The following is an 18,831-nucleotide window of genomic DNA, read 5'->3' as shown; positions in this document are numbered from 1 at the left end:
TCCACACGGACGTCGCTTGTGTTTGCCAGTGATGCTTGTCGCTCGCTAACGCTCCGAGAAAAAATGTCCCATTGTATTGGAAGCTGATTATTCCAAAAACAAAAAAAACACAGTTCTCAAAATGCAAAAAAAGACCCAAAATGCACTTCACTGATGTAACTTAACCAAACCTGGACTTTTCCCACCTTTTACTACATGTTCATTATCGATACCATGAGGCTGAAGGTCATCTGATGAACTTCACACTCACAATTACGAGCCAACAAACCTCACAGCGAGTGTGTATTCTTGGAGTAACACACCTTCTGAGCAGTGAGCTTTTGTTGTCTGAATAACGGTCCTCTGAACAAAGAGTGTTCCCACAAGATAAAAGATAACGAAAGCCTCCAGGTTTTCTCTAACATATTGCCAGGTAGTGTCAAAACTCATAAAACAGTTGTTCTTTTAAAGAATATTCTTCTTGGACTGCCTGATTGTGAGAATAAATGTTGGCAATGTGCATTTTTCTGCGAACCACGGCTTTGTTAAAACCCAACATTTCCTTGTGCTGCAACATTTGTTTAGGTTCTTTTCTCTTGTTTATGTTGTGACAGCTCTTTGCTTATGATCTGGTTAGATTAAGTCACAAAAACTTCTTGGTTAGGGTTCAGAAAAGATCATGTTTTGGCTTAAAAGTACCTGTTCTGGTCGTCACAAACACGACCAGAGATGTCTCAACATCGCATTAAAGATTTGGATTCCCTGAAACATCTGGACTAATGTCAGAAGGTAGAGAGGATGAATTACTCTCGTCTCTTGCTCGCTGATCTTCCTTTAGGAAAGACATAGTTAAATGTTTGATCTTCACTTTAATAAGACAGCTTTTAATACCTTTAAACGTGCCACATGTCATTATCCCAGAACTGATATTTCTAACATGATCCGACAGTGTTTCTGGTTCATTAGTCCAAACAGCTCCAATAAGATAATAAAAGTCTTCTCTCACACCCCGAATCAAAGTGTGAATTAACTTTATCAGCCTCTCCTCAGACATTATTACCTGATCTGATGATTTATGCCAACCTCACAGGAGTTCTTTTACATCTTTTGTTAAATATTTTACCTGCAAATTAGTGCCAAAAAATCAAAATATTCAAATGTAGACGCTGAGACGACTCGGAGATGTGCTGCTGTAGGTAAACTGTAGACTAGACGCAGGTAAAACACATGTTAGGGAGGAGAATGCTCTCCTCATCATTATTGAACCCCTTTTCTGTGATTCATAATCGATCCTTTAGCAGCTCACACACTCTGCGGTGGTTTCCTGAGTGCTTCCTCACACACGCGTACGCCTGCATCTGCTGCGTGAACCCATGAGAGCGCCGCCAGTTCCTCGTTCCTCCACTAGATGGAACTGTTTGACCGACTTCAGCAGCGCTCTCCACCGAGTGTCATTTTTTTTTATGAATGAATATTAAAATTCTGAAGTTACATACGAACAAAAAAATGAAAACACTTTTGTTGAAATGCGAACCAATTAAACGAAGCGACAAAGAAACCAGAGAAATGACCAGCTGGTGATCAGAATATCAGATAAGTTGATCGTTCGGTCTGTTTGTTCCTCTCACTGCAGAATGTGAAAGATGACGGGCAGCACGTGTGGAGGCTGAAGCACTTCAACAAGCCGGCCTACTGCAACCTGTGTCTCAACATGCTGATCGGACTGGGGAAGCAGGGACTCTGCTGCTCATGTGAGTAACTCACTCGCCATTAAGGCTTCGACACGTGCGTCGATCCGTGCAGACGGATACGAGACGACGCACCGGAGAGGCCAGCGCTGCGTGTCCACGCGCTTCAGTGCTGCATGTTATGGGCCTAATCTGTAATCTGTAATCTGTAATATCTCTGTTGAAATTAGTGTTGTCACAGTATTAGAATCTGTACATTTAATACAATACTGATTTCGATCAGGAGAGGACGGAGCGCAGCAGGTTTCCTGTGGATCGATACCGCGAACAATGAGTGTTGAAATCATTTCAAATATTCAGAATCAAGTTTATGGATATTTGTGGCAGCACAGGATCAAATTAACAGTACAGAACAGAACAGTGTGTCGTGAGAAGGGAGGCAGGATAATATCAGTTTAACAAAGTGAGATAGAAGCATCCACTTTAAATGGACATCTTCCAATATAACCATATTTTTTATTTTTTATTTTTTCCCAGTGAGGCTGAACATTGTGAAGCTTCATCTGTCAGTGGCTCATTACAATAAGGAGGCATGAGCATATATTAGTACATTTACACAAGTACAGTAGAAGTACAGCGCTGATGGTAGCTGTACTTTGCTCCCATATTGAGCTCATTTATACTTTTACTGTGGATAATTTCAGTAACTTGTAATTTGCTGCATCAGAGCCAAAAAACTGCATTTTTAAATTAATTTATTTGATCAGCAATCAGATTTTTTTTAAAGAAAAATACTTAAATGAATGTTGGATCCTGTAAGCAGGCCATAATCAGTTGACCCATAGTATACAGTATATATACACACATGTAGTTATATTTATTATTTACTTTAACTTACTTAAGTATATTAAATACACGATATTTCGAGACTTAAAGTACTGTTCGTATGCGTGACTTTCCCCTTTACTAAAGTGAAAGTAAGAATTTTGGATACTTCTTACAACAGCGGTTATGTTTAAGTACATATCAATACTGAATATTGGAAATGGTTTCAATTCTAATTGATTTTGCACAATCAATACTCCAGAAATAGCTCATTGTTTTTCACTCTCCCTCCCCGACATCAAGGAAACTGTCAGCACATCTGATCTCTGATGCTGAAAACGGAAAAATAATGAGAAAGAAGGGAACCAAGTGGCTCCACAGCAGGCTAAAAAGAAACTATATTTTATGTTTTTTCTATAAAAATAGCTTGTGTTTCTCCCTGATGGATGTTTTGCACCAGACTCTCACCCTCGTATTGGCACCAGACACCTTCCATACAGCGTTCGCAGACGCGTAACTCGAACCCTCGTGTGTCTCACTCATAACGGCGTGAAAGTCTTGTTTTTTCCTTCCCCCCCTGTGTTCAATCTTTTCCTCGCTGAAAGTCCTAAATTGTGTTTTTCTCTCTCTCCCCAGTCTGCAAGTACACCGTCCACGAGCGCTGCGTGGCCCGCGCTCCGCCGTCGTGCATCAAAACCTATGTCAAGTCCAAGAAAAACACAGAGGTGCGTCCAATTGGAGTGTTTACCAGGCGGCACGCTTGGATCAGCGACGCTCCGCGGAGCTTAGGATGAGGGCTTCTCTTCTTCTAATGGAATTAAAACAACTCAATCTGCCACTAAGCATTGCTAATTACCAGAATGAGGTGGTTTAAAGACACAGACGGCATCATTTGTTTTCCTCCTGTCTGTGTTTCTTTTCCTCCTCTTGTTTTTTTCCCCTTTCTTTAATTGTCGCGTCACTCGTTCCTTTGTATACATCTTGTTTTTTCTGCGCCACGTTTTTTCTTTCATCACTTCTTTTTTCCCCCCCCTGTACGCCGCCACTCCGTCTCTCCGCAGGTAATGCATCATTTCTGGGTGGAAGGGAACTGCCCCACCAAGTGTGACAAGTGTCACAAAACCGTTAAGTGTTACCAGGGCCTGACTGGGCTCCACTGTGTGTGGTGTCAAATCACGGTAAGCCGCCACCCGAGGAGAGGCAGCCACCTCCTCATTATATTCCCACTGCTTTTTGTATTTTAGGGTTTTTTTCGTTCTAGCACCTCTGATACCTCGCAAGTCATTCCACCAATTTACACCCAGGAAACACTTTGTTTGTGGTTGCGAGTTAATAGAGAGTAAAACCAACGACACATGTGATGCAAATAAAATGCTCGCCTGCAACATGCAACTGTTTGCGATGCACAAATGTAGCTGTTGATAACGACCGCCACCTCCTCCTCCTCCTCCTCCTCCTCCTCCTCCAGCTCCATAACAAGTGCGCCTCCCATGTGAAACCCGAGTGTGACTGCGGACCCCTGAAGGATCACATCCTGCCGCCCAACTCAATCTGCCCCATCATCCTGGTAAGACTCCCCCTCCGGGTCAGCCCGGTCCCGGTGGCTGAGCGAGGTCGACGCGGCGTTATCAGAGGATGTAATCATCAGCCTGTGTTCTCCCAGCGAGCTCTGAAATGGCAAATCTTTGTTTTTTTCTGTGGCAAATTATTTCCAGAATGGGAAAAAGTCAATTTCAGGTGGGGGGGGGGGGGAAAAGACTGCACCTAAAAATTGCTCATTAAGTATCTCAAAAACATAGATTACCCGCTCTCTTGTTGACTCCCATCTCGACTTCTGTAATAAAGGTTGTCTGGCATCGTAAAGATTAATTCTGTCGGACAAAAAGGCAGCATGAAAACCTCTGTCGCGGCCAGTTTTTTCACTCTGTTTTCTCCATTAGATGCCATTTTTTTTTGGCACATTCACTCGCCACGTTTCGAGGCACTGCTCTCGCCAGTCTTCTTCAGATTTATTGGGTTATAGCGGGTCAGTTATATTCATTTTTTATTCAAGCGAAGCAGGTAAATTCCTCTGAAAATTGTCATCTAGTCATAGAAAAACAATTATTTGAAGTAAATTGATTAAAAGCAATGTGTCAATAATCACCACCAGATGAAATAATAATTTCCAGGTAACTTTCTGGATTGATTGAGGGAATTACGGCACAATAAAGCAGAAGTGATTTATTTTAAATCATTCATGTGGTTGGAAAGACACTGAATAATGTATTTATTTGTTCGTTTTTGTTGATTTTAAAGGTCCTTTTTGTTGAAAACGCCAAAGTGAAGACCTCAGTGCTCTCAACATTTGCCACCGCCCTGACAACGATTTTAAATAAAATACAAACAGCAGAAAAAAAAAGCCAAGACAAAGAGAAACTCTACAAAAAAGCATGAATTATATAAAGATTAGACTTAAACACAGGTTTGTGTGTTTTCAAAAAACAAAGTAAAACTGGCGAATGTGTGGTAGTATGTTGACTTTTATTCAAATTTGTCTCATGAATAATTTTGTGAGAGAGCTGAAGTCGTTATCACCTTGTCGGGGGTCTGATACCTCGTTTTTTTTGGACCCTCTCACAATCTTTGACCTTTGACCCCAGGAAAGGCAGTCGACGCTGAGGAAAGACTCCCGGTCGAGCCAGTCGGGCCGAGGGAAGATGCAGAGAGCCAACTCGGTCACGGTGGACGGCCAAGGACTGCAGGTGAGTCGAATACAGGTCGATCACATTTCATCTCACCGTCAATTCGTGATTGTTTTTGCACACAGATCTCAGACTGTGATTCAGTGTAGATTATTACAAATCAATAGAAAACATGGAGATATATCACCAGATCGTCATCAGATAAAATCTCTCAGCTCTTAATTAAATACACTCATGTTCCGAAATCCAAAGCTAAAGTGATTAAAGGCTCCTTTTTTTAATATATTTTGTGTTTTAAGCGGCGGCAAGGTGCAAACAGTTTTGTAATCGGCCTGCGATGGCTGCAACGTGATCCTCGAGTGTAAGTTGTGTTGTTGTGTGACTTTGGTGTTTAAACGTGTTGGGATTGACAGCTAACACGCTGAAACAAGCAAACGCAACCAATCGAGCGAGCCGCAGAGCAGCGAGGTAACAGGGAGGTGAAAGTGACAAAGGCTTTTAGCAAAGTGAGAAAACAGCTTTATCTGGTAAAACAAGAAGGATTTCAACTATTTAACAAAAAGGTCTGACTCTGTCGGGATCTTTACGTCGTAAGTTTAGACACTCGGTGTTCTTTGACAGGCGTGTTTGTCCTTCATGATTACGATGCGGCCAATTAAAACTTGCTTGATGATTTACTTCCAACAGTTCCAAATCCTTTTAGCATCTTTTGGTACAGAACCGACAAAACACAACCAGCGGTGGAAAGTGAGGTAGTTTTACTATTTAGAAGCAAATATTTAAACTTTTCCTCCACTTCATTTACATAACAACTTTGATAACGAGGCACTTTGCAGATTTGAACTGAGGATGGAAAATATCATTTAAAACCAAAAAAAAAAATTAATGATGTATTATTACAGGTTGGGACTTTATTGATCTCAGGGGAAATTCAGAAGCCACCAGCAGTAATTAAGTGATTAACACATTAAGGCATCAATATTTTTAATTAGAGGTCGACTGATGTGTCTGATGATGATTGTTGTTGTTGATGGAGGCGACCGACGACAGAGATTTGGAACTGATTTACATTCGTTGTAAGAAATAAAAATCTTAATGCCAAAATTCAGAACAATTAAAAACATTTTTGAGGTACTTTTTCTTACTTAACACATTCATTTGATAACTTTAGTTGCTGCTTACTGTGCAGATTCATATTATTCACAGTTGATAGGCTAATACTTGTGCCGTGTAACCAATCAGACGGTGTTGTGGGCGGGACAGACAAACAGAGAGAGGAAGCTGCATCAGAGACAAGTTTGATGTTTTCAAACCAATTTATTTTATTGGGAATCAGAGACAAAAAACACAAATATCGAGAAATGGAAACGTGATGCATATGGACCCTGATTATCAGCCAGGCTAATAATCATGTTTATAATCCAGTAATGTGATAATATTCTGAAATGGACGATTCTGCAGCAAGTTCTTTTGGCACTTTATGTATATTTTGTAAAAGTTCTGATTATTTCTCTCATCAGTGCATAAAATCATTTTGAATAACGGAAGATATAAAGAGAGTATAACAATGACAGTTTATTGTTTACAGGCGGGGTTTCAAAATCTTTTTTTAAAAAGGCACTTTGTTGTTTTGGAGAAGAAATTCAAACTCAGCATTTGAATATTTACACTATTAATGAGGTAATAATTCAAACTCAGTAATGTTTATCTTTTCCATAACTGAATAAAGAAGCTGCTCTTAGAGGAAAATACGGTTCTCAGAACACTGTTTGAAGATAGAAAGGTGGCAGGGTCCGCCACATGTAAACACAGTCAAACAGTATGAGGTCAGTTTGTTTATTCAGTCATGGAGACAAAGAGAGTTTGTGTATTTAGTTTGTTTAGATATAGGAAGATGAATGAAGATCATTTGCTTTTGATTAAAACGTCTTCACTAAAAACTACATAATGCACCTTTAAATGATGCACAGACTCACACAGAGGACCTGGAACTGAGCGGGAGTTTGTTTTACAGCGTTGTTTTTAAAAAAACAGTGAAACTAGGATCAGATTTTTGCTTCATGCTTGGACCAAAATACTTGGTCTGCCTGTCAGATCCGAGGCGGTGACGTGTTAAATGATCTGAAACAGAAAACAGATCACGTTGAAAGTGATTAACGGCAGAAACGTCGCTGATGTATTCCGCCCAGAGGATCCGTCCTCCGCATGTCGAGTCTGTTGGAGGCCTGTCGCTGCGTCTGTAAACCAGCAGCCGCGGCAGTCATCTCAGGAGAATATCCACGCATCAGCCCCGTTCACATTGTTTGTAAATGAGCCTCTGCAGTCGGTCTCGGGACGTATGACCGGGCTCCTCGGGCCCTGCTGGTAATCAGTATCATACAGCAGAGCCCGCTCCTCTCTAATATCTGTCAGCCAGCACGCCGGCGATGGAAACCTGCCGCTGTCTGTGGCGACTGCTCGTCTGTGCGAGGGCTGGGAGAGAAATATGATGAATCATATCCCAGGCACATCCATCTCTGCCTCTCGCCAGCATAATAATCAAGATTATTATTTATAATTACAGGAAGTAATGGATCACTCCGGACTGGACAGGGAGCTCATTAATTCACCCTCGGCCTGCTGGGTTAGCAGACAGGGGGAGTTAAGCGCTTCATCTGTGTCAGGGAGAGCACGGGGCGACTCAAGCCGAGGCCCAACCCGGATCAGAGCTTGTTTGTGCGGCGCGTTTCGGCCTCCGGCACCGCAGGTTCTGTCGCTCTGTCCACACTTTCACCGCCGCTCGGAGGAAAAAAAATCCTCTCCCACGTCCCACACGAGACAAACTGCCAATTAGGAAGTGGTGACAAATAACTGTTACGACTGAGTTGTGAGTCGTGAGTTATCAGGTTGAGGGTATTGATCGGCGAAGAGATAGATGGTTTGTCTGACTGTGCTGTGCTGTACGTTCACGGCTGTTTGGAACCGGGCCTGCACCAGAACACAGAAAAGCCTTAATATCAGAGCAAATGTGCAATGACTTACACTGAACGATAGCGTGATACATCCTATATTTTTAGGTTTTTTGCCAACATATTTCATGAAAACATTCAAATTTAAGATGACTCAAGGAAATCTCCGAAGTCGGGGAGTGTCAGGGAGGCAGGAGGAAAAGAAATCCCGAGTTAGGAGAGACAAAAACAGCTTTTTACTCCAGACGACACTGAAAAAACAAGAAGGTTACATGCAATTTGTGCAAGCGAGAAAAAAAAGTACACGTCACAAACGAGTTGAAATCTGAAGACACACACAGAAGGAACAAATCCAACGTGTTGTTAAACACACATATTTGTGCCATTAGCGTTTTTGTAGGAGAAAAATGATTTCACCAACTGATGAATGTGTTTAGAGTCGCGTTTTTTTCAGTCAAAGGTGCCGCAGTGTGATCTTAAAAGTATTCAGATTAGATTACATGTTTCTGACTTCGGTACTTTTATGTAATCAGGTGACGAACACGGTTCTGGTTCTGGTCGTTTGGTGAGATTTGTTTCAAATCTAACAGCCTCGCCCGGTGAACTCACCACAGTACATCATCTGGCCCCAAAAAAAATGAACTTAAAGGGAACATTTACGTGATTTATTTTGCCTTAAAAGAAGATTTTTTTTTGTGACTTCATCACTGCTCTCCTTTATAATTAGATATTATAATTAACACAAGATTAGATTTGGACTCAGGTAAATCGCTGGCGAGCGCTCCACACTTCTCCGCGGGGGGAAGCTTGCGCCACTTGTGCACCTCTGCAGCGAAAACTATAAAAAAAACGAACCAGGTGATGACGGGCACGACTTGGAAGTTGCTGTACATCCAGTCCAGAAAGTGTCTGAGGGATACGGGCTTGAAAGTGAATTCCTGTGAAGCATCCTGCGGTCTCCAAACACCGACGGTTTGTTTTGACATCTCCCATTCAGATCACAACAATAGAGGGCACTCATCCTCTGCTAGTGTTTGTCAATCCGAAGAGCGGGGGGAAGCAGGGAGAGAGGTAAGTACACAATCTGTCTCAACGTGCTACAAGAGGCCTCTGAAGCCGCCGCTCCTCCAGCCGCAGAGGGGGGAAGGCGGGGGCGTGCGGCGTGCGGCGTGGCCTCTGGCTGCCCGAGAGCTCTGGGCTTACTTAGTGGGATAAAAACACGGGAACGTTCACCTTAAAACTCCGGCCGCCGCCGCTGCTGCCGCCGCCACCTTCGCCCGTCACATCACACCGCCGCCACCCCGCCTGCTCGCACACACCGACACCCTCCTCCCTCCCCCCTCCCCGCGGCTGTCACGTCCCTGGCTGGTCCCCCTTTCTTTCTAACCCAGGGCTAATTGGGTTATTACTGAAACATATTCATTCACTCCTTATTACGCCGGCCCCTCATTTGTTTAAATTATGAGATCAAAATATGACTTCAGCCAGTTGATATAATGAAATTGGAATTAAAATGAATTAGTCTTTCTAATGGTTTTCTCCTCAAGGGGACTTTGGGTATGTCCCACCCCGCTTTGCCCAGTCCGCTGCCTCGCCACGCTCTGATTGGACGTCAACGCTCGGTTCACCTTTTTTAAGGCCTCAGAAGTGTTTATGCAAACTACGGACACCGGTTTAAACTTTACATTTTCTTTACGTTTCTATTTGCTATATTTTCAAGTTTGAATTTTATGTGCTAACAAAGCTGTGCTCGGGCTCTGGGTGGGTGTAGACACAAAAAACAGTCGGTTAGGGTCAGAAAAAGATCATTTAGACACAGATACAAAAATTGAAATTGTGCAGAAATCTCATTTTGAATATATTTAGTGGTTACGTCCTCACAAGTGTTGAAATCTTGACACCGCACTTCAACATTTGTGAGGATGTGACAGTCGTCTCTGGTTTGACAGCAGAGGACACAAAGGACACATTCTTTTACTCAAGCAGAAGTTCAGATACTTGTGTAAAATAATGCTCTGGTAAAAGTAGATATACTGATTGAACTTCTTAAGTCAGGTATAAGCAAGAAAGTACAGGCTTTGAAATGTACTCAAAAGTACAGGAGTGGAAAGTGTCCCTCTGGAGGACAGCTGACCCGAGCCTGAAACCCGTCTTGTTGCGTCTTTTTACGTTGCTTCATCTCGCTGCGTCTGCCGTGTGTGATGTGCGCCGATGCCGGTGATGCTGGGAAGACGGCATGCAGTGACAAAGTTTTAAAAGTAATCCATAATTCCCCTTAAATTCATTCAAGCTAAAGTAACAAGCTTTTTTGCAAGAGGAAGTTCAGATATTTGTGTTAAGATGTCAAATGTTGTCAGAGGAATGAGTCTCTATCCCTCTGACAACGTAAACGAGTACAGATAACAGACACATCTACTTATGAACAACAATAAAGTTCGTTGCTCCTTTAATTCGTCACCGTTGATCTGTGATACTTTAATCAAACGTTCTGTTTGTTGTCTGGTTGTTTCTGATGTTTCCTCTCTTTGGATTCACGCCTATAGGATTTACAGAAAGTTCCAGTATCTCCTGAACCCGAGACAAGTTTACAACCTGGCCAAGAACGGACCCATGCCGGGGTGAGTTGGTCATCGTGTTCACCGCTGTCATAAAACAATAGTCGGGAGCCCAGATTGACATTTAAACTACAAAACTTGAAACTTACAAGACTGTCAGTCTGCGTGAAACACATTTTAAAGTTTTGGTAAAGGTGATATACGCCGGCTTCAGCAGTCTGAAAGAGACAGATGAAGTGAGTGTCTTCCAAATTTACAGCAACACAGCAGATATGTAATGTCAAATGAATGTTAACTCTTCACATTAAGGTCCTTAAGATAAGCCTTAGTTAAAATATGAGCCTGTAGAAAGTCCTTAAAGGATGTTTATTTATATAAATACGACTATATAAATCATTATAACAGCACACTAAACACTTTATTGTTAGATTATGAGATATTTATAAGCTCAGTAGGAAGTTGTTGACAGTTATAAATACTTAGATAGATATTATTATTATAAAAAAAAACCTTAATTACCACTTATTAACTCAGACTTTAATATAAAACATTACTGCTCGCTGCAAATGACTTTGAAACCTGCATGAAGGGATCAAAACTTAAATAAAAATGTATTATCATTTCTATCATTTTTCATATAAGATACATTATTTTTCTGTTCAAAATTATATCAAATGGACAAGAAATGCACTGCAAAAATGTGACTGTGACATTTTTATGCAGCAGGATGAGAATTTCTTTCTTTAAAAATGATAAATGAGTCTTTAAAAAATGGATATTTGGATTGAAAACGTGATCTGACCCACATCAAGTTCCACTTTACAGCCTTTTAGACATTCTGATACTTAATTATGATGTTGATTGTTGTTAAAATCGACAGAAAGAAAGAAAGACAGACAGACAGACAGACAGACAGACAGGTACAGTGTTGTCTAATGATCTTCTGTTTACAAACAGGCTGTTGTTGCTCTGCTATAATAGCCTCCATCACATGCAGGACGGCTCTTTAGCATTAGAGCCTTCACTCGCTTCCCTCACGCGGCTCAGGCACAAATGAGGTGAGTTCACACATAACGAATCCTGGAGACGACGGCATCATGCTGTAGCCTCAGACGAGCGGCGGGCTCCGTATGCATTATGTGAGCGGCGAGCCGGCGACACAGATGACTGGCGGATGGAGAAAGGGGTGACGCTCTCTCGCCATACCACATGTGATCACGCATACAGACGAGGGGGCTCACCGCGGGCTGCAGGTGCGGCCGGCGGCGGGTTTCCTATGGTTCACGCCTGTGATTAAGACGATGAATGGATCATTTACATGCACGAGGCTCCTTCACTTTGCCGTTGAAACATACAGGAATGCCTCGCCGGCGTGCCGCCACCTTGTTTGGCTCTGATTAGACCTGAAAACAGAATCTTTGGGGGCTTATGAAAAAATAAACACACGGCGGCACACGCAGGTTTGGGCTGCCCGTGTGCAGGACGGAGCACAGATTGTGCAGACGCAGCTCCAGAAGTTTTTTGGGGGATCTGACCTCGTGTCCACTATTCCTTTTTTTTATTCTACTGATGTTCCTGCACGTGGCCTCAAGCATCACCTGCATCCCCTCTGCTGAACCCAGAGCTCCTCCCCACAGCTGACATCTTCCCAGATGACCTCGCCCCGCCGTAACCTTGTTAATATTTCGCCAAGTGTGCGCACCGCCGCACACATTAGCGAGGTGAGCGGTCACCGTCGGACACTGCAGGCCGAGGCAGCAGCGCGCACTGCTGTCAATTAGCTGCCCCGCTAATGCAATTACGGCAAATGAAGTGTTTGTTTCTTGGTATTTAAATATCCCCAAAGTTGCCTTTCATGTTCGCGGCCGTCTGTTTTGCGTCTAATATGGTTTGCGGTCCCAGTTGGAGAGTAATTGAGCGAATCATTTACCCGCCATACGAGGCTCGGAGGCTGGCTCATTCAGTTAGGGCTTTGTTATTGTGAAGGAACGGAAGAAGTTGGACTGAACATTGCCTGTCATGATCCAATTAGCCCTCCAACAGGCAGGCTAGCTCGCTGAATGAGTAATTGTCAATGCGACATGTGTTATTTTGTGGGATTAGATGGGGGGGGGGGGAGCTCAAAAATATGCTGCTCATGATCTGCTCACAGCGCGTCACAGCACACGTCTCAGCTACCCTTCATCTCTCTGAAGAGCAAACAAGCTCTGGTTTTTAAAATCATTTCTCAAAAGAGGAATGAAGTAAGATACGACGTGAGACAACGCAAGACGTGAAAGGGAAGCAGGAACTCTTCAGCGTGACGGGGAGGAACATTCTCATTGTTGATTAACCTGTTGATTATTTTCTTGATTATTCGTCTTTAAAAAAATGTCAGAAAACTGTGAAAAATGTCCCAGCATTTCCCAGAGACGTCCTCAAATGTCTCGTGTATTCAATTTAGGTCGTAGAGGAGTGAAGAAGTCAGAAAATATTCACATTTTAACAAACGAGCAACACTTTATTTTTGACTCTTTTAACGCTTCGAGAGAAAAAGTTTAGAAAATAATCCTAATTGAGTAAAACGTCCTCAAATGTCTGACTGGAGGAACGAAACCAGAAAATATTCACATTCAGGAAGCTGAAATCAGAAACAAAGCGATTCATTGATTATCAAAAGAGTGAATACATGACTAATCAATTAATGCTTGGAGCTCTGTGGTTTATTTATCAACTCTCTAATCCTTGAATAACTTCGATTTAAATGAAAAATATATAAAACAGTTCATCGCATGGACTTTTATAAGATTAGCAAATGTTATTTTAAAGTGAAATCTTCAAATTGAAAGTAAATTAGTGTAAAGTAGAATATTTCCCTCTGAAATGCAGAAGTATTAGAAAACAGAAACACCAGAGCACCACATCAGACTTTGATATAAAAAATATTACTGCTCGCCGCAAATAACTTTGAAACTTGCATCACGGGATCCAAACTTAAATAAAAACGTTTTATCATTTTTATAATTTTTCATATAAGATACATTATTTTTCTGTTCAAATTATATCAAATGAACGAGAAATGCACCGCAAAAATGTAACTGTGACATTTTTATTCAGCAGGATGAGAATTTCTGTCTTTAAAAATGACGAATGAGTCTTAAAAAACTGGATATTTGGATTGAAAACGTGATCAAGTTCCACTTTACAGCCTTTTTAGACATTATGATACTTAATTATGATGTTCGTTGTTGTTAAAATCAAAAGAAAGAAATAATTTAAGAAAGAAAGAAAGACAGACAGATGTTATTTTAAAGTGAAAGCTTCAAATTGAAAGTAAATTAGTGTAAAGTAGAATATTACCCTCTGAAATGCAGTAGAAGTATCAGAAAACAGAAAACCGAAACACCAAAACGCACCCCGGTTAGTTTCCAGCAGTGTAGCATGAGCAAGTTTCAGCATCACAATAAAGAACGGAACATTAAATTGTTCAGCAGAGCATTTAAAACAAGCGTAAAGCATTTCTGTGTGTAGACAAACCGCCTTTAAATATCTAATAAACAATGAAATACAGAGTGAATGTGAGTTCTGACGAGCAGAGCGGCCGTGTTTGTTCTCCACAGGCTCAACTTCTTCAGAGACGTTCCTGATTTCAGAGTTCTGGCCTGCGGAGGCGACGGCACCGTGGGCTGGATCCTGGACTTCATAGGTACACGGCACACTTTACATTTTTACAGTATCTGACGTTATCAGGGAAGTTTGTCCCCGTTCACCCTCCATAGAATCAATTATCCCACACTCTGAAACCTCCTGCTGCTCCGGTTTATTCACTCGTTCACGTCTGACCAACGCGCAACGGAGTAAAAACTTCAATACTTTATTTCTTTTTTTGGCAGAATTGCATTTGTTTTTTATTAGTTTTCGAGGCGGCACCACTGCTGTTGCTCTGCCTGAGACGGCGAAGGGTGTATTTTATGGTTTGTATACACTGTAAACACTTTAATTATATCCGAGTCTGCGTATTCAGGGGTGGTAAAATGGGATGATTACGTGAGTGAGTTGGAAAAACAACATACTGGTCATCATTTGAAGAAAGAAAAAAAAAAAAAAAAAATAACGAATCACCTGGCCCTACTCTATTTGCTCTCCGAGACGTGTTGCTTGTTCTGGCTCTCAAAAATTGCCTCAATTTTTTATCAATCAAAACAAAGAGAGGTAATAACTGTCAGGCAAAATGTGTCTCTTGAAATAGACTGCACAACTCAGCAGTCATATTGACTTGTAGTTTTACAAGCAGGGCTGCAAAATGGATTTGATGCTTTTTCTTTGCAAGTTTTTTCTTTCTGCGGTGAGTTTTGTTTCCCTTGTTCCGCGCCGTGTTGTGATATTTGTCCCCGCTGCTCCAGATAAGGCCAACCTGGACAGGAACCCCCCGGTGTGCATACTTCCTCTTGGCACGGGCAACGACCTGGCACGGTGTCTGCGATGGGGAGGAGGTACTGACAGAAAATAGACACATTGCAGCGAAACGCGTTGGCCTCGCTTCACCCCGTTTCATTCATGGTTAAATGTATAAGCATACCGTGATATAACCCAGTGTAATCAGCATGATTATAAGGAATACGGAAGCTCAAGGAGGAATAATAGACTGCTTAACAAAGGGGTGAAAATAACAATTAGTTTCATTATCGATGACTGCATGTACTCTGGTATTTATGCTTATTGTGATGAAAGTATCTTTAAATTCTTTATTCATCTTTAAAGGGACAGTGCGTAATGATTTAAGTAAGTTATTAACTGAAATCAGCGTCTTCGTTCATAAGTAAGTCCTCATTGGTGTACAATTACCTCTGCCAACAATCTGACTTATCCTCCTGAGCGAAGAATTACCTATCTGAATATACATAGCACGGGCAAGCTCTATGGAGGCCGCCATGTCTTTCCGGTTTCAAAAAACACTATGGACTGCCGAGAGGGACACAAAGCACTACGTGTTACTATGTAGTAAGGCTAAACGTGTTTTCACTCAGAGCTAGCTTGACTGCGGGACTGAGAGGGAACCTCTAGTTTTATAGCCTTAATAACTAACTACATCTTTACCTCATTACTTGGATCAGCAGAAATACTCGACGCTGTTGGGAAAGAGTCCATATTTTGAAAATGAGTTTCTTGTCCGTCATGGCCACCGTAGCTTCCGGAACGTCTCCAACGTCTTCAGAACGGGAGGGGTGAGCAAAGGAGTGTTGCAGTGTAGAACCTCACAGCTAGATGGCGCTAAATACTTGATATATTACACACTGTCCCTTTAAATCTGTACGATCTAAGATAAAATGTTATCGAAGTCAATGAACTAGAAAAACTGATAAAAGTCTAAAGATGGTCAGAAAGAAAAAAAAAATGTGTCAAATTCTGCTAAAAACACACACAAGAGATCCACAACTATTCTGAATGTGACCTCTGCTCCTCTGGAGTCACGTCACTGCTCCGTCTCACTTTTTTGAATTGCAATAAGATGTTGACGTCGCCACGAACAGACAGAATCCTTACATTTTTGCTGCAAAAAGAAAAAGTGATCTAGCTATGATCTGCAGGGTTAAATCGATGAAGCTTTACCTTCAACAAAATGAATTCATGTCCATAAAATGTCAGAAAATAGTGATTTCCACAGTTTCTCACCGTCCATGGCGACTTTTATCCGACACAAACCTGAAGATGTTCAGTTAGCGATCACGTGATAAAGAGAAAAACCTCCTCACATTTGAGAAGCTGCAAACAGAGAATGTTTGGAGATCTTGCATAAGTATTAATTTTTCTAGTTTGTATTAGTTGTAGATACATTTTTCTGCGGACTGACTTACAGTTTAATCGTGTCACTAAATTAAAGCACGAGAGGTTTGAGAACAAAGCTGAAAACACATGTTGCACATTTTAACAGATCAGTTTTTACAGCCAATATTTATGTAACCATTGTCAGATATTACAAATACATCACCTCATATTTTATTCTTGTAAGGGTAGAACATGTCTAAATATGTTGGTTGCATCGTCATCAGATTCTTCTGTGATTGGAGCGAACAGAACGTGTATCAGTCGTCGCTCGTGCATCAGTAGAAGTAAATAATCATCATGAGTCTGATATTTAACAAGCAGTGAATCAATAAACCCAGAAGTCAGAGGCAGTTTGCTCTCACATGTTGATCATCGTACCGCAAGCTGTTCTAAACCCACTTCACCTTCTCCTCCCCGAGGTTACGAGGGCGAGAGCCTCCTGAAGATAATGCGGGACATCGAGAACAGCTCCGAGCTGATGCTGGACCGCTGGAAGATCGATGTCACGCCCACAGACAAGGACGAGCGAGGGGACCCGGTGCCTTACAGCATCGTCAACAACTACTTCTCCATCGGAGTGGTGAGTCGGACGAAAACGCAAAAAACATGTTGAAACGGGGGCCGAGCGCCTTTGTTTAAACGCAGGCTGGTGTCGCGCAGAACCGTGAGCGACGAGAGCGACGCAGCTCGAATGGCACCTCTGCAAATCTCTTCCACACCAAAGTTAAATTTGCCGGTGGTGACAAAGAGCCTCAGTCACAGAACAGAAAAGGTGCCAGTAAACAGCTTAAAAAACCCCGAATGCAAACCCAAACACAACAGAGGCGGGAGCCGCAGACGCACTTGTTAAACATCCCTCCTGTGTGTAATTCTTGGTTCTGCTATTAAAGGTTGAATAAAAACAAAAACAATACGCGGCGGCCGCAGTAATCAGTCAATTTATTTGTTGTGAACCGCGTCGTCGCGCGGCCTTTATTGAGATGTGCTTAAACCTGAACCGTCTCTGATTGATAAACAAGCCTCGTCGTGTATCTGAGCGGCGCCGGGCAGCCGTCAGCGCCCCCCCTCCTCCACCCGTCCATCTCCACCATAATGACACTTATTTCACGTAGCTCATGTTAGCCATTACTGATAAATGTCAGGGGGGAAATATGGTAATTGACATTTGCAGGTGGTTGAGGAGGGAGCCACTCGGTGTTGTGAGGTTCGTACGGACTGCGGCGGAGGGCGTAAGTGATGCATGGCCTCACAAATGTTAGTTGAATAACACCTCCAGCCTGGGCCCCTTAATGACCATGTTAGAGGATATTAGAGGACAGGTCTTGTTAACATTGTGATAGAGGAGGAACAGCGGCTGTAATCTGTCTGCAGCGTCTCAACATATGGTGATGTGCACTCGGAACATTCATCCCGCTGTTTCATCTGCATTCATTTCCCAGTGTAAATGTCAAAAAGACACGTAAACACATGTGTCTTCGTCCTTTTTTTTTCCTTACAAACCGTGTTTTTAATGTGGATTCAGTGGAGTTGTTGTGTAGCTGTGTGCGAGTCAGAGCGTCTTCTGGACGACACCGTCGAATCCAACTTCACTTAAATAGCAGTTTGAAAACATTATTCGAGAATGTGCAAAAATGACTCATGATAGAGGAAGTTTATTAAACAAAGGAGAGAAGCGCAGATATTTAAGTTAAAGTCTAGCTTTAAACATGAGTGTAATAAAGGCCTGCAAATCAAAAATGGATTAAATGATCGTGTCTGTATTTCTCCTCAGCTTATAAAGTGTGTTGCTTTCAGAAAAAAACTATTTTTAATCCTTAAACAGTCTCTAATCTGCATATATGACACGTTTTCACCTCATTTGCTGCATTGAGGGAAGATGAATAACGCAATAATGTCTCAGTGCAACCAGGAAAAAAAAACAGTAGATGTAAGAGAGATTAATATTCATGCATTTAAGGAATAGTTCGGGTATTTTGATGTGGGCTTGTATGAGGTATTAGTCGGTGTGATACCTGCAGTAGATGGCCGTCAGTGCTGAAACTGAACCAGCAGCAAAATGCATTTTATTCACGTTAAAATATATTTGTCCATGTAGATATACGCTATGTTTAGAGCATTTTTGGCACCTTACGTTGTTGTTAAACAGGCACTACATCCCCTCGACCACACAACATCCATATTCCTACACACAGGCGGATTGTAACTCTTCTTTAAGGAGGACGTTGCTGGATGTCGGCGCTGCAGCGGCTGCAGAGGAACCATGTGAAGGCCCAACAAGCGTGTGATCCGTCTGCTGGGGCTGATTTTGTGTTCCCCAGTCGGGGTTGTTGTTAGTGAGGAGCGTGTT

The 18,831-nt window shown here is 42.1% G+C and overlaps 1 protein-coding gene across 1 annotated transcript in view; it reads left to right on the top strand.

Annotated features, from left to right (window-relative positions):
* dgkb (diacylglycerol kinase, beta) overlaps positions 1-18,831 on the top strand; it is an 85,188-nt gene that overhangs the window by 24,825 nt on the left and 41,532 nt on the right. Inside the window, exons 10-19 of the mRNA XM_030393201.1 lie at positions 1,613-1,730; positions 3,129-3,217; positions 3,554-3,670; positions 3,961-4,059; positions 5,135-5,236; positions 9,122-9,195; positions 10,668-10,742; positions 14,279-14,364; positions 15,062-15,151; positions 16,904-17,064. Coding sequence (XP_030249061.1) covers positions 1,613-1,730; positions 3,129-3,217; positions 3,554-3,670; positions 3,961-4,059; positions 5,135-5,236; positions 9,122-9,195; positions 10,668-10,742; positions 14,279-14,364; positions 15,062-15,151; positions 16,904-17,064 — 1,011 coding nt within the window. The remainder of the gene's footprint in view (positions 1-1,612; positions 1,731-3,128; positions 3,218-3,553; positions 3,671-3,960; positions 4,060-5,134; positions 5,237-9,121; positions 9,196-10,667; positions 10,743-14,278; positions 14,365-15,061; positions 15,152-16,903; positions 17,065-18,831) is intronic.

Source organism: Sparus aurata, chromosome 17 (assembly GCF_900880675.1).
Source record: "Sparus aurata chromosome 17, fSpaAur1.1, whole genome shotgun sequence".
NCBI classification, from domain to species: Eukaryota; Metazoa; Chordata; class Actinopteri; order Spariformes; family Sparidae; genus Sparus; species Sparus aurata.
The sequence above is the reverse complement of the archived record's forward strand: the minus strand, read 5'-3'. Positions and strand labels throughout refer to the sequence as shown.